This window comes from Lates calcarifer, linkage group LG13, assembly GCF_001640805.2.
Source record: "Lates calcarifer isolate ASB-BC8 linkage group LG13, TLL_Latcal_v3, whole genome shotgun sequence".
NCBI classification, from domain to species: domain Eukaryota; kingdom Metazoa; phylum Chordata; class Actinopteri; family Centropomidae; genus Lates; species Lates calcarifer.
The window spans coordinates 23,213,823-23,233,555 of NC_066845.1; the positions used below are offsets into that span (position 1 = coordinate 23,213,823).

At 39.5% G+C, this 19,733-nt stretch overlaps 1 protein-coding gene across 4 annotated transcripts in view; it reads left to right on the forward strand.

Moving 5' to 3' along the window:
- The window catches only part of fam189a2 (family with sequence similarity 189 member A2), a 29,846-nt gene extending 13,394 nt beyond the window's left edge, over nucleotides 1–16,452 (forward strand). For 2 of the 4 annotated variants that reach the window (XM_018668772.2, XM_018668770.2), the window contains 9 exons: nucleotides 758–868; nucleotides 3,694–3,813; nucleotides 4,609–4,716; nucleotides 6,907–7,040; nucleotides 8,201–8,336; nucleotides 10,034–10,127; nucleotides 11,847–12,014; nucleotides 14,536–14,876; nucleotides 15,055–16,452. In XM_018668772.2, coding sequence (XP_018524288.1) covers nucleotides 758–868; nucleotides 3,694–3,813; nucleotides 4,609–4,716; nucleotides 6,907–7,040; nucleotides 8,201–8,336; nucleotides 10,034–10,127; nucleotides 11,847–12,014; nucleotides 14,536–14,876; nucleotides 15,055–15,381 — 1,539 coding nt within the window. In that variant the 3' untranslated portion in view covers nucleotides 15,382–16,452. The remainder of the gene's footprint in view (nucleotides 1–757; nucleotides 869–3,693; nucleotides 3,814–4,608; nucleotides 4,717–6,906; nucleotides 7,041–8,200; nucleotides 8,337–10,033; nucleotides 10,128–11,846; nucleotides 12,015–14,535; nucleotides 14,877–15,054) is intronic. The other 2 variants (XM_018668771.2, XM_018668773.2) reach the window with 2 other exon arrangements.
- Nucleotides 16,453–19,733: the final 3,281 nt, after the last annotated feature.

Below are 19,733 nucleotides of genomic sequence, written 5' to 3' on the forward strand. Positions count from 1 at the left end.
TCTCTCTTGTCAGAAAATTGAATGGGGATGAAATAGGGATTAACTTGCAGGCCATAAACACTACATGTTAACCAGCAGTCACTTCCAAGCTGCTGCTGCAGATGAATTTAGTGTTTTGTTGTGATGTCTGACATAATCAGCATAAATCCAGGTTAATGACAACAACTCATTTACCTGGAATGACCTGGAAACATCTGTTGTGTTTTTCGCTGTGTTGGTATTCAAAATAAACAGATAAAGTTTGAGGAGACAGAAAACTTAATTGCTGCACAGCTCCTGATCCTCACTGGGCTTGCTTATGTGATAGTTTTGTTAAAGGCAACAGTTTTCTAGTTTACAGTAAGGTTTACGCTGTATGCGTACGCCAGTCTGCACACTAAGAAGCTTAGAGACTAAAAGAACTTCTCTGATGTTTCTTCAAAGACATTCTTTTCCTTCTTTCAGTTCTAAAAATATATTTACAGCAGATTTGCAAATCACTTTCACTGCAGAAAGGGATGACTTTTGAGATTTCAGACAGATTTGTTCTAATCTCATCTCATCTCATCCCTGTCTGTTGTTGCATATGGCTCATGCTACATTTTAATTCACTCTGTTTTGTCACTACCCCTCTCCATTTGATTACATCATGTTTATTCAATCTTTTTTTTTTTAAACAGAATATTGACACAGAGTTAGACACAAGTGTTTAAACAACAATAATCCATTTTCCCTTCCTTCTTTCAACCAACCCGTCCCCCCACCCTCCCATCTCCAGGTCAATGTGTTTGTCCTGCTGTCTGTGGTTTGTGTGCTCCTTAATCTGGCTGGATTCATCTTGTGCTGCCAGGGAGCCCAGCTGGTTTCCAGTATGACCAGCTGCCAATTGGTGAGCCTGCTACTTTTTTGTGTCTGTCTCATCATTTGATTTTCAATATTCTTTCTCTTTCACTGTCTCTCTGCTTTCCTGTGTTTCTCCTGTGGTAAGTCAATAGGAAATTACATCATGTTTACTATTTTGATGTAGTCCATGTCAAACCAGTTTACCGTGGAAGGTCATGACATTCCCAGTAAACCAAAAGATGTACAGTAAGGTATGAAGAAAGTAACCTTTTAGAAAACTAGATTTCAGCTGAATCTAATGATGTTGCATTTGGAAACTGTTTACTCTTGGCAAATTGGTTGTGTGTGTGTGTTTGTCTGTCTGTCTGTCTGTGTATTTCAGCATGTCTTAAAATGACCTTGGTCAGTAGTAATAACATCATTCATTAGTCTGTCTCACATAAAACATGGAGTTAGAGTATCAGGGTTAGGCATAAACACTGTGCCAGAGACCCGGAACTGTAGCCTAGTATAGTATAGTGTATAATATAGTTATATGCCGATGCCAGAGGAGAGGACTAGGGCTAGCCCCCCAGACAGCAAAGCCACCGTAGACAAAATTGTAGGAATATTGTGGTCTGAGATTATTGTGGACTTTTCCGACATTTGCAGTTGGCGTCTGTCCATCTATGATTTTACAGACTTGTAACACTTGCACTTAACCTGTCTCCTCTACTTTGAATGAGAGGTGAAACATCTTCAAAAAACCTAAAAGAAGTCCAGTTGGCTTAAACTTCAGCACTTAAGACTATCCTTCTGGGATCTTTTTTGTGAGGCATGGTTCACATTAGCAGGTGCTTCTTGTGAATAAGAAACTCCAAATGTTTGAGTGTGTTTTGTTCTTTTCTTTTCTGATGTGTTTTCATTGACTGGACTCCAGGTTTGTTAACTCCTGACTTCAGTTAGCGAGAGGTTCACATACTTTTTCTAACCTACACTGTGAATGATTGAATGATTTATTCAATAAGAACATATCAGACATATATCAATATATCAGATCCACAATGTTCATTTCTGATATTTCACCATTTTTGATCATAAATTAATCTTTTCATTCATACAAACATTTCAAGGCTTAAAATTGTCTTTACCTGTGTGATTCAAGGGAAATACTATAGATCAAACTCTAACTTGGATTCACTTTGTAACTGTTTAATGGAAGAAGTTCTAGACTATTACACAGTTTCTCTAGTGTTTAACAGGTGCTGGGGAATATAGTCAGTTTTTCTTAAGAAGTAAGGCCATTTTATGACATAGAGTGATTGCATCAGTCTGAGGATTTTGAAATGAAACATCATTTATAAATTGGAAAGAAATTGAAAACATTGTCAAGCTGTGAGAAAGCCCATTGCATCCAGAATGGAAGCCCCACTGAAAGCTCACAGCTTCATTCTGATTGTTAGTTACAGAGAAAAGAATCTAAAATGTAACTTACTGTATGTATCCATTAAATACATTGTCTGGAAAAAGCAACCTTATCCATTTTCCAGTGTAACTTTTCTTAAACTCCACACAACATTGTTTGATTTTAAAAGTATTATAGTAGACAAATTAATCCATGCACTAGTGCCCATTGTATCATTGGAGTCCCCCCAGCAGTCTAGGCTTATAGCAGCATGCCTAAGGTGGTTCAGGGCTCTGAACCAGCCCCAACTATAGGGGCAAAGAGGAAAGGTTTTAAGCCTAACCTTAAAGCCTAACCAGGACCCAAACTGGGAGCTGGTTCCACTGTGCAGGAGCCTGATAGTTGAAGGCTCTGCCTCCCATTCTACTCCTGGAGAGTTTAGGAACCACCAGTAAGCTTTGCAGGTGAGGATTTTGAATTCTGCTTTGGATTTTACAGGGAGCAAATGCAGAGAAGCTAACGCAGGAGAAATATGATCTCTTTTTTCTAGTTTCTGTTAGTACTCGTTCTGCATCATTTTTGACAAACTGGATGCTTTTCAGTAACGCGTTACGTTGAGTCGTCCTGATAACAAGGAAGTACAGTAGACCAGCCTAAAGGTAGCAATTGCATGGACTAGTTTTCCAGCATTCTTTTGAAACAGGGTGTTTCTAATTGTTACAATATTGTGCAGGTGACTTGTTTGTTTGAGACTTGTTTTGTGTGTGAGGCAAAGGGCATGCCTTGGTAAAAAAGGACTCCAGTTTTTTACAGTAGAACTGGAGGCCAAGGTAATGCCATCCAACGTAACTACATGCTCTGTTGTTTTTCTGAGGTTTTTTGGGCTAAGTACAATATACAGATGGGTGACGAATTAAAAGAAAGCCTGAAAAATTAGTTGAGAAACAGGATGACAATGTATTTCATTTAAATTATATGATCTGGCCTTTGCAGCCACCAGCTCTCAACCCAACCGAACACCTATTGGAGATTTCGGACTGATGTTTTAGACAGCGCTCTCCACCATCATCATCAGAACACCAAATGAGAGAATATAATTTGGAAGAATGATGTTCCACCCCTCCAGTAGAGTTCTAGAGACTTGGAGAATCAATGCCAGCACTGAAGCTGTTCTGGAGGCTCCTGGAGGCCTAGACCTTACTGAGACACTTTATGGTTTTTCCCTAAATTGGTCAGCATTTGTATTCCTGTCTATATGTTTTGCTGCAGTCACAGTGTAATGAGCAAAGTGATCATTAATGTCTGAGAATTTAAAGTGTCAGCCCCTGGAGACCATGAACATCCACACCAGGTTTTGTGTTGTAGTCACAGTTGCCACATAAGGTAATATGTACTCCTGATGAAGAGATCTTGATCTTTGTAGGATGTCCTAAATTAAGGAGTGTCTTAAATTCTATCAACCCCACCCCCCCACCCCGTTGTTTCAGAGTGAGGATGGAGATGTATGTTACTGCTGCTCCCTCTCTCCAACCTCCAAATGTCCTGAGGAGAAGCTACTGGAGCTTCACCCTGCCCACTCCTGCAGCACCATGAGGATCCTGCTGAAGGTACACCTTTATAAAAAAGATTTCACTGCTGTGAGATACCCAGTGAGCACCTCCTCAGTAGAACTGTACATTCAACATATTTACACTTAAATGCAGTTAAAGCTGCCTTCAGACAGCTGCAGGGATTTAATAAACTGACGATGAAACTTTTCATACAGTTAAAAGCAACAGCAGATACTATAACAATTACTCATATTCATTTATAGATCAATGCAGAAGGATTTACCACTGCTTTCACCACATTCCGTTGGTGACAGCCGTGTCTTGAGGCATTGTGTTTCCAGGATGTTCATATATCCAATTCTCGGAAATGTGTAAATCTTAGGAAGGCCTTGAGGGAAGCTCTTTACTTGGACTCAAGGTTGCACTGATTAGAATTTGGTGGTCAAAGGTCACAGTGACAACATTTCACTCAAATGTCTAATATGATAAAATAATGAACTGCTGACAGTTAATATCCAAAAGGTCAACATCACTGTGACATCATGATATTTTACAAAAACACATTTCTGGCCATTAGTATAAGCATAACTCAGGAACAGAGGTTACCATGTTTAAACAAATCTACCACTGCAGAGTATTTGATTACAACTCTCATCTGTTTGTGCTTCTCATCCATTTCTGCACCAAGCATGTTGCACCAGGTTGCAAAATACCAAAGAACTTGACTTGATTTTTATGGGTTGTAACCCATAAAAATCAAGTCATTTGTTTGTTTTGAATATGGACTACAGATGAAATAGTTCTGTCTGCTCTGTTTAAATGATCTGAGTATGTCTTTTTTCTCTCTCCCAGAAAGTGTTGTTTGCACTGTGTGCTCTGAATGCTCTGACCACAGCTGTGTGCCTTATGGCAGCTACCCTGAGATATCTGCAGATCTTCACTGCAAGAACACCCTGCATGGTATGATCATATACAGTCATATGTGCTGCTGTCAAGCTAATGTTGGGCCTTACTTACAGTGGGTTGATGCTGTAGCCTACTGCTACTGGAACTGGGAGCCAATCTGGAAAAATCCATATCAGAAATAAGATATGAGATGAGGGTGTTTTTAGAACTTCATTAATTGTGCACTTCAAGGAGAAAAACAGGAGTGTCACAGTGTGTCATAGTCACACTGTCATTTGAAGTGCTGTCTCTGTGCTATGATGTACTAATAATTCTGACCAAAAATAAACTATTGTTCTGTGGGAGGTCACACAACTGATTGGCGGCTGCATTTGGGTATAAATCAGGGCTGGTTTTGAGCAGGAGGTGTTTACTTTTGTCTTTAATACTAGAATTTTATCATTAAAGAAGCTAATAAAATTGTTACTACAGTGAGTAATGGGAATACATTAATTAATAGAGCTGTGACTCTCTGTCAGCCTGGTTACAGTGCTGAAAAGAAACCTGGGATTGTTCTTATTTTCCTCTATTAATGATGAGTAACAGGCATTACAGAGGACTTTTTTACATACTACCTTACTTAGACTCTTGCCAGGCAAAGCAGGATTCTTCCAATTTTGTGGAAGGCAATATCCTTTCAAGTTTTTACATTGTTTGCTTTAATATAGGGGTTTTGGAGTTCAAAGGGGGGGGGGGGGGGGGGTTATAGAATAGGGACAGGAGAATATAGCATAATGCAGATTCCATATTAAAATATAAAATGGTATCGGTAATACAATAGTAGTAATCATAGTAATGACAGTTAAAATAGTGATTACAAGTAACAGTAATACTAGAAGCAGTACTAATCATTTCTATGTACAGCAGCAGGTGTTGAGTGGGGTTGTAGGAGCAGCAGGAGACTTGTCATCACAGATCAGACTCTACAGCTCCAGAGGCAGAAATACCTGCAGAAAGAGACAGAGGAGGAGAGAGAGACAGAAGAGCACAAGATTACGAGATAGGGAAGATATCGGGTTAGTAACATGTATTTATGGGATATGAGAGGGAGAGAGAGAAGCTCATAGCATCATAGGAAATCCCCCGGCAGTCTTGAGCCTCAGCCTGAGCTAATGCTAACTATAAGCTTTATCAAAAAGTTTTAAGCCTAACTATGAGATCTTTAAGATAGGATGTTGAGACATGGCATTGAACCCCCCCCCCTCAAAAAAAAAAAAAAAAAACAGTGAGTGGGTTTGTTTACACAGTGAGAGAGGCCACAAGTTCAATAATGAGATAAATGTAGAGATAAGGCTATTATTGTTGACATCCATATGAAGGTTAAATGATCCGCTATAATTACTTTATCTGTATTAAGGACTAAACTTTCTGACATTCAGATAAAAATTCAGAGTATGGGCCAGGAGTTTGGTACACTACATCAAATAGAATTTTCTGGAGTGTTTTCCAGGTTCAGTGTGACAAACTAAGAGCAAAGCTTTCGAATTATTTATAACTGAGTTTAGGTTTAGAGTTGATTAATAGTCAAAAATGGCTGCAACACCACATCCTCAGCCGGTGCCTTGAAGAATGTGAGAGTTAAGACAAGTGTCAGTAAGGCAAAATAAATCAATGCGGTACTCTAATAATAGATCATCACTAATACAGCTTTAGATGACAGAGTTCTAATGCCCACACTTAATTCTCTTGTAATTTTCTCTTCCTATTTTGTTGTTCTTTTGCAGTGGTGGTGTTAATTTTTATTGGGTATTCATGTATACCTCCTCTTCTGTCTACTTTTGTGTCTCTGTGGGGTTTTGGGTGAGTAACTGTTCTAATGGAAGTACAGAGAAGCATGTAGGACTGCAACTCTACCTCCTGGTCTTTGGGTTGTCATGGTTTTGGTCTACCTATAGTCAGTAAATGTAGCTCAGTATAAATACTGGAACTTAAGCACTTCTTGTCTATGTTAGCTTAAAAGGTGGAAAAAGCTTTGAACAGCTTTTTAAACCATGGAGACAGTTTGTGTGCAATCAGTGCATTTTATTAGTTTGTCTGTTTCTTTTGTGCTGCATCCAGATCAGCCCCTGAATGACAGCACTGTGTACATCCTGCCCTGTGTCTATTTGCCATATAACACAATAGTTACCTAGTATGCTCAAAGAAGTGCATCTGATATAATAACATTTAAGATGATATGTAATATGTGTCCCTGCTCTGTGATAGGATGAACCCAGGGCCACAGTGGAGGAAAGGGAGGAACCAGCTCAGGTCCCGGACCCAGATGAGTTTGTAGCCCCAGCTCCTCCCCCCTCCTACTTCTCCACTTTCTACTCATACACACCACGTCTGGCTCGCCGGTAAACCAGCCTCCACCTGTACCACCACACACACACACACACACACACACACACAAAAATAAATACAGTGTCCGTGACAGACCAGGGGACTCATTTTTAAGTCAGTTGAAGTCAGTTTTATTAATACTACTCTTTTATGTTACTCAAAAATTCAACCCAGAGTTTGGCTTTTACCAATGAGATGAAAACAGGAGGTGCTTCCTGCCTTCTCCTGTCCTCTATTCTTCCTGCTCCTGTAGATGGACAGTTTGGCCTCTCCTACTGTCAGATTTAGTAGTTGCCTCTTTTTTTATAGCTGACTCCAAGAATGAAGGCCACCTCTCACCAAACCATCAAAAAAATCTCTAGTGTTTTAAAAAGGTTACATAGTCTTATGCATCCAAAAAAACAATGAAGAACAGTCTCTAATAACACAAAATATACATTCACTTGAAACTGCGATGATCACAAAAATAAAAACACTGCAATGGAACCATGCAAAATCTCAAGTGTACATCACCAGTCCTATTACTTAGAGATGGTTTATATTCCACACTGGCTTAACACCACTGTCACATCCAGTTTCTGTCTCCAGACTGTGTTGACTCTATACAGCCAGTTTACATTCATTTAGTACTTTCACGCAACATTTATACACAACATTTCCTTTAACTGTATATAAGTCCACATATTTATCATCCATTAGAGTGGCACAGTGGTGCAGTGCAAAGACCCGGATGCGTTTGTTGACTGTCACGTTTTCTACACAGCATTTGATGTAGAACAGGACAGTCTCTGTGTGTGTCTCGAGGTCCTGATATTCGAAGATGTTCCATTCTGTGCAAGCAAAGCAGTCCTGTAGCTGGAGGAGAGCATCTTTAGGCCAGGTTTTGATGGTTGGGTGCTTGGTTTTGATTGCTTTCTGAGGGGGGTGTAGGCTGGGATGAGGAGCAGGGGTATCTCTATAGCATTTAAACCTCAATATTTTTTTGCTGAACGCCATTTTTGATTACACACATTTGTATAGCATGCACTGTTAATCCTAACAGACTGCTTCTACAATTTCACTCCACTCTCAGTATTATGTACAACACTTTGTAATATAAATACAACACAAATGTAATATAAATGCCTAAAGGATAACTCACTGATTAGTTTGTTGTTTGACTTTTGTGTTTCAGAATGCTCGGGGGCAGTGTGATCCCTCTTCCTCATATCTATGGGGCTAGAATGAAAGGGGTGGAAGTTTTCTGTCCACTAGACCCCCCACCCCCATATGAGGCTGTTGCTGGAAGCTCAACCAATGCAGTCACACAGGTGCATTCCAAATTATCATACACTACACTATTATATTTTACAGTTTCAAGATCAGCTCTGTAGGTAGACTCCCTTTCTAAATGACTTCAAGTCTAGTTTGGCAGTTCTGTCCTGCAATTTCTTTTACTTATTGGCTATCACATGGATACCGATATATCTGCAATAAGCTGATATCAGCCATTATTTTGAACTAGCTAATTTATTTGTCTAGCTTTAATTCAACACTGTAGGTCAGAGGTGGAATTGTTGACATCAAAATTATGATTTGTAAGGGACCATGCCAGTTGGTCCTTTAACTATGTGTATTTTTTTTCAACGTCATCTTCTAAACAAAAGTTTTTTTGACACTTTCTGTTACAGGCTGAAAATTGTCTTCTTGTACTATTACATTGTAGATTTTTCTGCTTCTCAAAGTCTGCTACAAGCTTCTAGACCTTCTGTTTTTCAATACAACACAGGGCTGGGAATGATGACACTAGTAGGGGTCAAGATTGATGGTGAATCAATAAAATGTAGAATTTACATTAGGTTTGCCTGCTAAATATTTTTGTAGTTAGAAGGTGCATTCTTAGTATTCTGCATATCCTTTGCATGAATGTGTATTATAGAACAGTCATTTTTGATGTTACTGAAGGAAAATGATGGGTCACAACACATTATAACCAACATAACAATAAACAACAAAGTTCTGATGTAACTTTTCCTCCATTCAAATCAATTTTCTGCACCTCAACATCAAGCAGTTATTGCAGTAAAGTTACTTCAGCAGCTTGTGGATCATCAGTGTACTGCTTCATTGCAGACAAAACATCTGAGCCTACGTGAATGCACCAACAAGATGGTTTTTAAATGGTCTCTGTTCTCTATAAACAAACACACATACACACAAATAATAATAATCAGTGTTCACTGTGATGGATTATTGATATGGATTATCCACCTCAAGGAAAAGTTGGATTTTTTTGCTGTTATTTTTTATTTTTAGGTTACTTGAAGGTATACTATGCAGGATTTTTCAGTTGCCCCTCCTCCTCTGCTCAATAAGTATGTGTGAGAGAGAACAGCGGTGGTCCAAAAAACTACAGGGTGAATGAAGAGAGAGAGCAGAGTTACTGAGAAGAAAGCAGTGAATCATAGAAATGAAACACTATCTTCTGTTTGTTTCACAGTGGTTAGATTTTAAAGTACAAATAAACACGCCCACACCTCCACACAACCTCTGCACAACCCTGCAGGACATAGCATAGTGCAGATTTCATGTAGAGATGTAAAGTGGTATTAGTAATAGTAATAATAATGGTAGCAGAAAGAGAAAGAGGAAAGCTTTAAGCCGACTCTTCTCCCCCCTTTTACTCTTGGAAACTCTGGGAACCACCAGTGAGCCTGCAGTCTGGGAGCACAAAATACAGACAAAGAAAGAAAATACAGGCAGAGGGCAGGGTCTCAGCAGATAAAATACACCGCCACACACCTCTAGGTCGTACGTGAGGATTGAGAGGAATTACTTTTATATGAATTTTTTCTTAGGAAAGTCTTGCATAATATATCTTTAACTTTATATAGACTAAAACATCAGTAAATTTGGAAACTGGCAACTTGTCATGTTCGTGAATTCTGTCACAACTCTTGATTACCAACTCAACCTTTTTGACTTGTTTGTGTATCTATACCAGTGTGATGGTCTCTGTTTGTTTCAGGAGACAGAGATTGCTCTGACAGAGTTGACTATGAACTCAACTACCACTCCTCCACCCACCTGTGTTCGAGGTAGGACACACGTCCACACACCAGGTAGAACGGGCTGGGATCTTGGCTGGGTGATCAGGGAATGTAAAACTCCGAGACAGCTGTTCTGTGAATCTTTGTACTGCCCTCTGATTGGCTGGTCAGGTGGTGCAAAACACTGAGACAGTGGTGCGCCTGTCTCTTAACACTGTCACAGTGCCATACTATCAAGCAGTTGATAAGACATGTTTTGGTGTTTCATTCATTTCATGGTTTTCTGCTCACATTGCCATGTCTCTACAGGGGGGACACATATGTTTGGAAGTGTCATGTTAGTGCAGTTTTACTGTTGGTGTGTTTATATGTGTGTTAAACCAGCATTTCACTACGTAGCATTGTAAACCATGTATCACCCCTAACACACCTGCTAATCCCAGCTCCCACTCTGATGGTCCTAAGCCAAAGAATTCACCAGAGCCCTCTTATACTGGCCCAAGCACAAACAGTGCTCCACCCTCTCCTAACAACAGCAAGGCTCCATGGGCCAAGCACAGAGACTGCTGCAGCAGTGCTGTTGATTCAGATTACAGTTTAAACACAAACACACACCTCTAACCTAATGTGAGGATTTAGTCAGTGTCTTGGTGTATTTTACCCAACCTGGTTGTGTTCTAAGTCATAGCTAGAATGTTCATTGAAGATTCATGTTATTCTATCTATCTATCTATCTATCTATCTATCTATCTACTGTTATTTCTACATATGGTTAGCTGATTAGAATTTCTCATTTAATTATTTATTATTAAACTCTATATATTATAACATTGCATGTAAAGCTGTATGAGAACCACAGGTATTAAGGAGTTCAAAGTAAGGAGGCGTTGTTCTGATCCACATGATCAGCATCAGCTGCTTCGTTCATGCTTTTCCATCAGTGCTTCATTGACTTTGACTACCTGCTGACTTGTGACATCAAATCAAATTCATGCAGGTGTACAGGTGTCAATTTGCACTGTTACTCTGCTTTTAGGTTTAGAGTGTTTCTTGCTGCAGCTTCCTCCACCAGCCCAACCTCCTCTTTATGCAGAGGCTTGTTTTTGCCATTACTGATTTAATAGATCTAATACATTCATTTAAATATTTGTTTGTCAAGGAGGATTATTTCTTTCAGCAGAGTCTTTGAGCCTTTTCAACAGCAAATCCAACTGTAAATCCATTTGCTATAAATGGTAATTTATCTGACAGAAGTGTCTGTAACTGAATGATTATCATTTACCAGTAATATTGTGTAGTTGTAATTCTATAAATACTTTGTGTAGGTGTCATATGCAAGGTAATGTCTGATGAAATGACAATGCACATGCAACATAAAAAATGTGGCTTTCGAAATCCAAAACTACAAGTTTTGTTTGCAAGATTATTCATGACAACATGGTAGTACATTTTGGCTGTCATCTTTGCTTTGTAGATTGCTATCAGTCTGTATTTTGCATGTAAGGAGTAATCACACGTACCAGTGTAGTGTAACCAGTGTGCAACTTGGTAGTTTTCTGTAATTTTGTCTGCTCCTCTGATGATTGATCTACTCACATTGTCTGTGTAGCATATTTGTCAACAATTTGTTGTGAAGACACACTCTTAAGCATCTATGGGAATGTCTGCACTAAGACATTATGATTGGAATCTGCCCATCATCTGTCAGTCGGTGAGGTTTGATTACTATGAATGCCAGACACTAACTTTTGTTCTAATAGCATGTATGTCCATCTGTCTGTATCTGGTCAGACACAAGTCCCCAGATGGTATCAGTGACACCAGGTGTTGTTCCGAAGGCGAGGCCTCAGACTCAGCCTCCTCAGCAGCAGCAGCACCCTCCAGGACTGATCCACCAGAGGAAAGCAGGGATTCGCCGCTCCAACAGTGACCCAGTGTTGATGGACCTTGCTGCTAAAGGTTGGCTTTTTTAATCTGTGGAAATTGTTACCAATTTAGATTACATATATAATCAGCACATCAGGAAGTCTTTTCTTTCAGTCTTTACTGCCCCATTGGAGGACTGCCAGTCATCCATCAACACTTTGCAGTCACTCTCTGAGATTTATTCAGTGCAGAATCTAAAAACAATCCAGTGTTGTGGATTTCAAAAATAACAATGAAGGATGAGGGTCCTCACATCTTTTATTTATTCAAAAGAAGTTAGACTGAGGGACACCCTGAAACTTGAGTTACTATACCAACTGCTATCTTAGAGTAACACTCTTGTCTAAACTGAAACTGATGTGACTAGACCCAGTTATGCACCAATTTAAGATTATATGAGGATAAGTATAACGAACATAAGAAACTAATATGTGTATGTGTGAATATATGTTGCAAGGTAAACATTGAACGCTGATTTTCCGCCACATATCCACCACATATCATACCACGTGTGTGTGTATATGTTTGTGATGAAAAGTTCATGCTGTCGTCATTTGGTGGGTGGGTGATGCTCTGACTTACTTGAGGCAGTGTTCGGTGTACACCTCAGATGAAAATCTTCATGATCATAGTCAGAGAAGTATTTCTGGTTCCTCCTCACACCTCCTTTGGTGAAATGTCATTGTGATCATTGCTCTGCCGTGGTCTTTGGTCCTACGTTGCAGTTCAAGTAAACATCTATACATCCCTCGTCGGCTCCCATCCACCGCAATCTCCTGCAATGACTCATCTTGTTGTTCTCCTGTGTCAGCCTGCTGTTCCTTATCCTCGCTCCTTGGCACCTTGATGCAGTGGTTGAGGTCGTATCAGGTGGGCAATTCCTTCACTTGGACAGCTGTGGATGTTGCTCGAAACACCTCGTAGAGTCCCTCCCTCCTGGGAACATTCCACTTCCTTCGGAACACCTTCATGTAGACATTGTCCCTTGGTAGTATCACTGGAGGTTTCTCTTCCTTCTCCTCCTTTAGCCTTAGGACAACATGGGAATAGATACTCCTATGGACCTTAGTCATTTGTTTTACAACAGGTTATACAATCTACTCTAGTACCTCTAGTGAGGGGCCTTTATTTGCACTTTTTAAAGCCAGCAATGGCCTGGGTTGACCCATAAGCAGCAGAATCCAACCAGTTCAAACCCTGTGCTCATGCAAATTGTCAACAGCCAGTCTGGTACTGGTATATGTCCCACCAGTGTCCGACTTTTTTTGGATGTTACTTTTGAGGCGTATCTCACCTCTCCCGATCATGTCATCCACCTGTTGCTGTATCTCTCCCCTAGCAACATGCGCTTCTCTATTGTGCTAATGCTTTTTCTGCTACTTTTGCCTCCTTGTGGAGCAAAATGAGATCTTCCAGTTCACTTGAAACCCTTAGCTTTCCATGTACTGCTAAATAAATGACAGACTCCATGAACATATGCACTGTCAGTGTAAATGTTCGCTTTCTTTCCCCTTCCTAAATCACATGCTTTAATCAAGGCAATTAGCTCTGTAAGCTGAGCTGAACATGGTTGACGACATACTTCTGCTTGCACTATAATGAATCCCTTACCGGGGTACTGTACAACTGCATAGCCAGCTTTTAACCTTGTCTTCATCTCTGCAGCAACAATCATCTACAGACAGTGTGAGGTCAGGATCGGGCATCAGTGAGGCCAACATGTCTGATCTAAATTTTTCCTACTTTGTTAACCATGTTTTGATGGTCTCAAATGCTCTCTGGGGTCCATGTAAGCAGGGTTTGAAGGTTACCAGCCCCTGCTTTGATATATGAATGCAAAGAGACATCCACTTTGATCATCTAGTGGCACCAAAGTATGCTGAACACAAATCAATCACAGTGAAATACTTCACCTTTGGAAGTATTTGATAGCAGTGTGTACGTGTTAGGCACGTCCACAGGAAAACCTTCTGTAACTACATCATACACAAGCTTAATTGTACGTCTGTCCACTTTTAAGATAAGTAAAATAAGAATAGTAATGACACTTGGGAAGTTCTTTCCTACACTGCAGAAATCCTAATCTTGAGATAGTAGTTGTCTTCACTGTGCTACATATATGGGCAATGAGATCCAACCAGATTTTAACTCTCTCTCTGATGCAGCACTTCAGATGCTACCTTCATAGTCTGCTGCCTTCAAATGGCTGCACTTTTCATGAACTGAAGGAGAAACATTTGATACAGTATAAAGCATCTGTGGACAGCAGATACTGTAAGAATCACTAGTATTAACTAGAACAGCACAAACCGCTGTACCAGCGTTCCAGTTCAACCACATTAAATGTTCTGTTTTAAGCACAATTCTGAATTTTAGAATTTTTTCAAACCTTTTTCTGTACCCTGATATTTCAAATTCCTTAATGTTTTTTTCCACTGGTAATTTGTACCACTACTTTTGTACCTTAAGCACAGTCTGAAAATGAAGATAAGTTGGATATTTTTGGATAATTGGAGAAAACATCCCCCTCTTCCCCCTCTGATGTATGCTGCAGTGTGGAGCAGCAGCGACACTCCCCTCACTCCTTCTCTTCAGACAACAGATTCTTCCACCCAGACTTCCCAGTCCACGCTGGCTGCCAACACTCAGGGCCAGGTCACACTGCGACACGGCAACTTAGACAGTAGGACTCCCCGCCGACCCCGACCCTCCTCCATGGTGGACTACCAGAGCTACCAACACACACAGCAGTTGGTCAGGAAAATCCTGGAGCAGCCAGCAGCCCAGGGCCTGGCACCTGAGGTCCAGGAGCTGGTGGACAGCATACGAAATGTACTGCAGTCAGATCAAGAGCACATGGAGGAGGCTGTACGCTGTGCAAGTTACATAGAACAGGTAGGAGTTTATACAGAAACCTCATTCTCAGAAACATTTTTAACACAAACCAAATATTAGAACTTTCATAAAGAAGTATCCAAGTATCCAATTCCAGGATAATCAATCAGTACAATCTATAAACATAAACATCTATATTCTGAGGTGTCATGAACAATAGTTTTCTGTTTTTGTTCAGGTGTTCACTGACTCAGAGATGGATCCTAGTCAACCTAAACCACCCCAGCAGCAGCAACAGCAGCAGCCAGCAGGTAGTTCTTCCCAGACTTTTCCTCGTCCTCCCAGGAGAAGGCCTGGGCTGCTGCATCTGCAGAGCTGTGGGGACCTCAGCTCCTTCAGTTGCGCAGCACTTGAGTCTGTGGACCAGCAAGGAAATGGTAGAAAACTGGTGTCGAGGGCAGGCTCTAGAGCAGGTTCAAGGGCAGGGTCAAGGACACGGTCCCGTCTGGATCATCCTGACCGCCCACACAGTTTGATCGGAGTCTTTAGAGAGACAGTGCTTTGAGGGAAAACCAATGTTATTAATGTGTTGTGGGTGGCAACACACAGCTGGATGCTGCCTTACTGGTTGCTAAACTTTGAGAAATAAACTATAATAACTCATGGACTGCAAATCAACCACTGAAGATGATCTGTGTGTGTGTGTGTGTGTGTGTGTGTGTGTGTGTGTGTGTGTGTGTGTGTGTGTGTGTGTGTGTGTGTGTATAATATGTGCTGATGAGTGTGTACGAGAGCTGTTTTTTAAAAACTGCTACTGCAGCTTTTGTGACAATTTATTTGTGAAATACAAAAAATATGGACTCCTTGTTCTGAAACATAGTGCCTAGGATCCAAGGTTTTATATGCTTTCTAAATATTTACTGAGATTTTGACATCATAATAAGTTTGCATTTGTTCCAAAACACCACAACAGCAGTTCTTTTACAAGTATCTTGTTGTTTTTTAATGGTTAGCTTATACATTTTCAGATACTGGTAAAAGACTTATATTTAGATTCAGATTCATACTTTATTGTCCCAGAGGGGAAATTTCTTCTCACAACCTATATGCACATTTAACAAATAACATTTGTTCACACTTATGCTTTTACATTGTTTCTTAATTATTTCCAATAAGTTTCTCGTAAAGAAATTTTAAGAATCCAAATGTTCAGTAAGTATTCATAATTCTTTTGGTATGGAAACCTTATTATCTTATATGTTGAATAGTGTGTTTATAGACAAATTTCATGTTTTATCATGTTTAGCTTACCTGCTGTACACTGACTGAAGACTCCCTCGGTTACACTAGCAATTAATTTTACCCATAATTACTGCCAACTTGCACAATTCTTTCAAGGAAACTTCTTGGACATTATTTTAAAATTACAGTCCATACAATAAAACTGAAAACCTGTTAACCTGACAAAAACAATTAACACAAAAACTCTGTAAATCAAGTCTGATTTGCAAACTATGCCTCTTTTGTGGAGAGTCTGGCAGATCTGGATCATATAAAAGAGGATGATGTGAAACAGCATTGATCATGCATGTTCAATAAAGCCCTAATAAATTTGGTATTGTACTTTTAACACACACTTTGACTGATGTGAGAAATTTGCTTTTTCAGGCACTTCCATCTTACTTAGCGTTTACCAGCAGAATGTATTCAAGCTGTGCTTGTGCATGTCTATGTGACAGTGGTTAGCTATGTTTATGGCTGTGACTGTTAGGGACACCATGGCAATGGCCACAGCAAGAATCATAGTAAAAGATTTTAAGTATTTTGGTCCAGTCCAGTTTATTGTCCAAGGACACCCCTAAGTACTTGTAATCCTCAACAGTATCCACACTGACCCCGCGGATGGAAACAGGGGTCACTGGAGCCCTGGTTCTCCTCATGTCCACCACCAGTTTCTCAGTCTTTGCCATGTTGAGCTGCAGATAGTTCTGCTAACACCAAGTGACAAAGCTTTCCACCACAGCCCTGTACTCAGTCTCCTCACCCTTACTGATACATCCAACTACTGCAGAGTCATCAGAAAACAGCTGAGGGATGTGAAAGCAAGTAGCACATAGGACCCTCTGACAGTCTATGCAGAGGAGAGGATGTTTTAAGATCAGTCACATCACTAAACTGTCTTCATGATGTTCACCTTTACAGCATATATGTTGATTACTGACTGTGGAGACACATTTGCTGCAGTGAATACAATAAATACTGTGTGTAATCACAAAACGTCTTCTATAGCCTGATAATCAGACTCCATTACCACTTCACTCTTGCTAGTTCTAGATGCTCAGTGGGTGAACAAAACCCTGATGTTAGAGCTTAGGGAAAATGTCAGGCACTTATGACATTTTCTGGAGGAAAAGATCACACAGGGCTCATTTAGAAATGACAGTCTGAGCCAAAGTCCTTCTGCAAGTCTTTTATTGTTGTAAATACTGTTACAAACATTCTGGCTCTGGTACAGGAATGAAGCTCCAATAGCTAGGACATCACAGAACAAAGCTAGCAAATGAATAAAATATTGCTGCTGCTCTACAGAAATTGTATTTTTCTTGGATGTTATATATATATATATATATATATATATATATATATATATATATATATAGACACATTGAGAGTTAACATTTCAGTTACATTCAAAATGAGTGCACTTGTAAATACTTGTTAGCCAACCATGCGGCCTGCCACCAGCTTCAAGTGCTTGTTTCCTTGGTTAGCTTCATTGTGTCACACTAGACTACAATCCCTGACAGACTAGGAAGGGAAAATATGACAAACACCTTAAATTATCCTGTGCTCTAGCTGTATATATATGTATATGAATGTCATTTAACACAATCAGTGTCCTACATTCCAATCACCTTAAATGACCCTTTGCTTCCTATATACTGAAGCTTGCCTATAGGCCAACCTAAAAACACAAAGCAACCATTAGAAGTATATACTTTTACATAGTTTTCTATATAATTCATCTATATGTGTATTTTATATATCCAGCTGGTTTTTGATTGAACATGGAGTACATTGCTTGTAATAACACACACACACACACACACACACACACACACACACACACACACACACACACACACACGCCAGAAGAAAGAACAGTTCATGTTAAAAGTCCAAAACTGGTTGCCATTGCCCCTGTTCCTCTTCAGTATGAGTTTTAACATCATAAAATGTCCAGCAGTAGTAGTAAGGCCAAGATGAGCATAAATGATGAGGACAGACACTTGGAATAAGCTGTGGGTTTTGAAGTTGGTGGATACAGGGGGCAACATAATGCTGCTTTGCCTTAAAAACAGAGCAGTCTAAAAAGAGGACACAAGTTCACAACTTCTTTAAGGAAAATAAAAGTGATGATATAGGCAGGTATATTCCCAGAGAAACAGAAGGGGAGCCAAGGAGTTGGACAAGAGAGGCTGCACAGATTCACAAAAACTCCAGAATCAAGTCCAAATTTTGTGGCCTTTAAAAACTTCCTCCAATGAGTCAGTTAAACACCAGTTTTAACTAATGTCATGACTATTACACAATCCTTAATGGCCTGACTGCCATATTACCGATATGCACATCATAAGTCATTTGTAAAATAAATGTCAGTTCAGACTGGTTTACTTTTAATCTGGAGGTCATGCATCCACCACCAGTAAGAGGTTCAACAAATAAAAGCTGATGAGAGGAAAGGAAAATTACTCTAAAATCATCTATCATCACAGTCGATCTTGGTAACAAACATCAATTCAAGCTAAGGTTCATGTCTGGTCCAAAAAACATAAAAGCAGCTTGGTTGTTGTGCTACATTTGCTGGAGTACTGGAGGACTTTAACAGGACACTGGAGTTAATCTGTTCAAACATTAAAGGAACAGAATTCAGAAATTCAATGGCATCTTAAAACATCTGGTTCACAAATAGATTTTTGCACTCACAAACTATTGTAACTTGTATTAACATGAAATTTACATTTTATTTCTTACAAGCTATGTTCTTATTCAGTTCAACCAATCAGATGGCCTGTATTTTACATAAGGGACAGCAGAGACATTTGTTTGTGACTGCAATAACATATTAACCACTTATTTCAATTTTAAACATTTTTTTTATTTAAAATTTGATTCGACATCTTCAGCTCAGTGATTAAACTCTTTGACTAAATGTGCTGGGACTGTGATTCTAACTGATTTAATATGCAGAATCTGAGCCACATGACCACTACCTCTTTAGCCAATCACAATCAAGCTTTTAAGTGGCTTGTAAAACAATAGTTAATAGCTTTTAATTAAAGTTATTATACATGTAAATGTGACACCTTGCCCAGCAGGGATGACTGGACAGACAGAGATTTATTATATTTGTAAGGGTTAATACATGATTTCCTGGTACATGAAAGTGAACCTCCTCTAGTAAAAGTAAACTAGTTTAAAAGGTGCTTATAGTTGTTGTAGTTCTAATATATCAAAGAGTGCACATTAAAAACATTCACTTCAACCCCCCCACCATGAGGACAGGCAGGAAAAGTGTGAGTTTGTGTGAGTTTTCCTCATGTGATCTCAGTACCTTCATTACAATATGTCTATTTAAGGTGCCTGCATTTCAAAACATAATCAAGAATATCAACAGCATTTTTTGAAAGTCAGTGCTCGTGATTTCATGTTTTAGCTTATTACTAATTCTCTTCGTGCCTGTTGATCAGGAGACCTTCACTTTTAGATCTTAGCTTTTAGAGGCATTCCTGACAGCTTGTAGACTATAAACCTTGAAAACAGTGATGCTCACTGCAATGGATTATCTAAATCTATGAAAGCTGATTTTGAGGAAGATAGAAAAAAATTACATTGCACTTTTAAAATGGCCAGCAG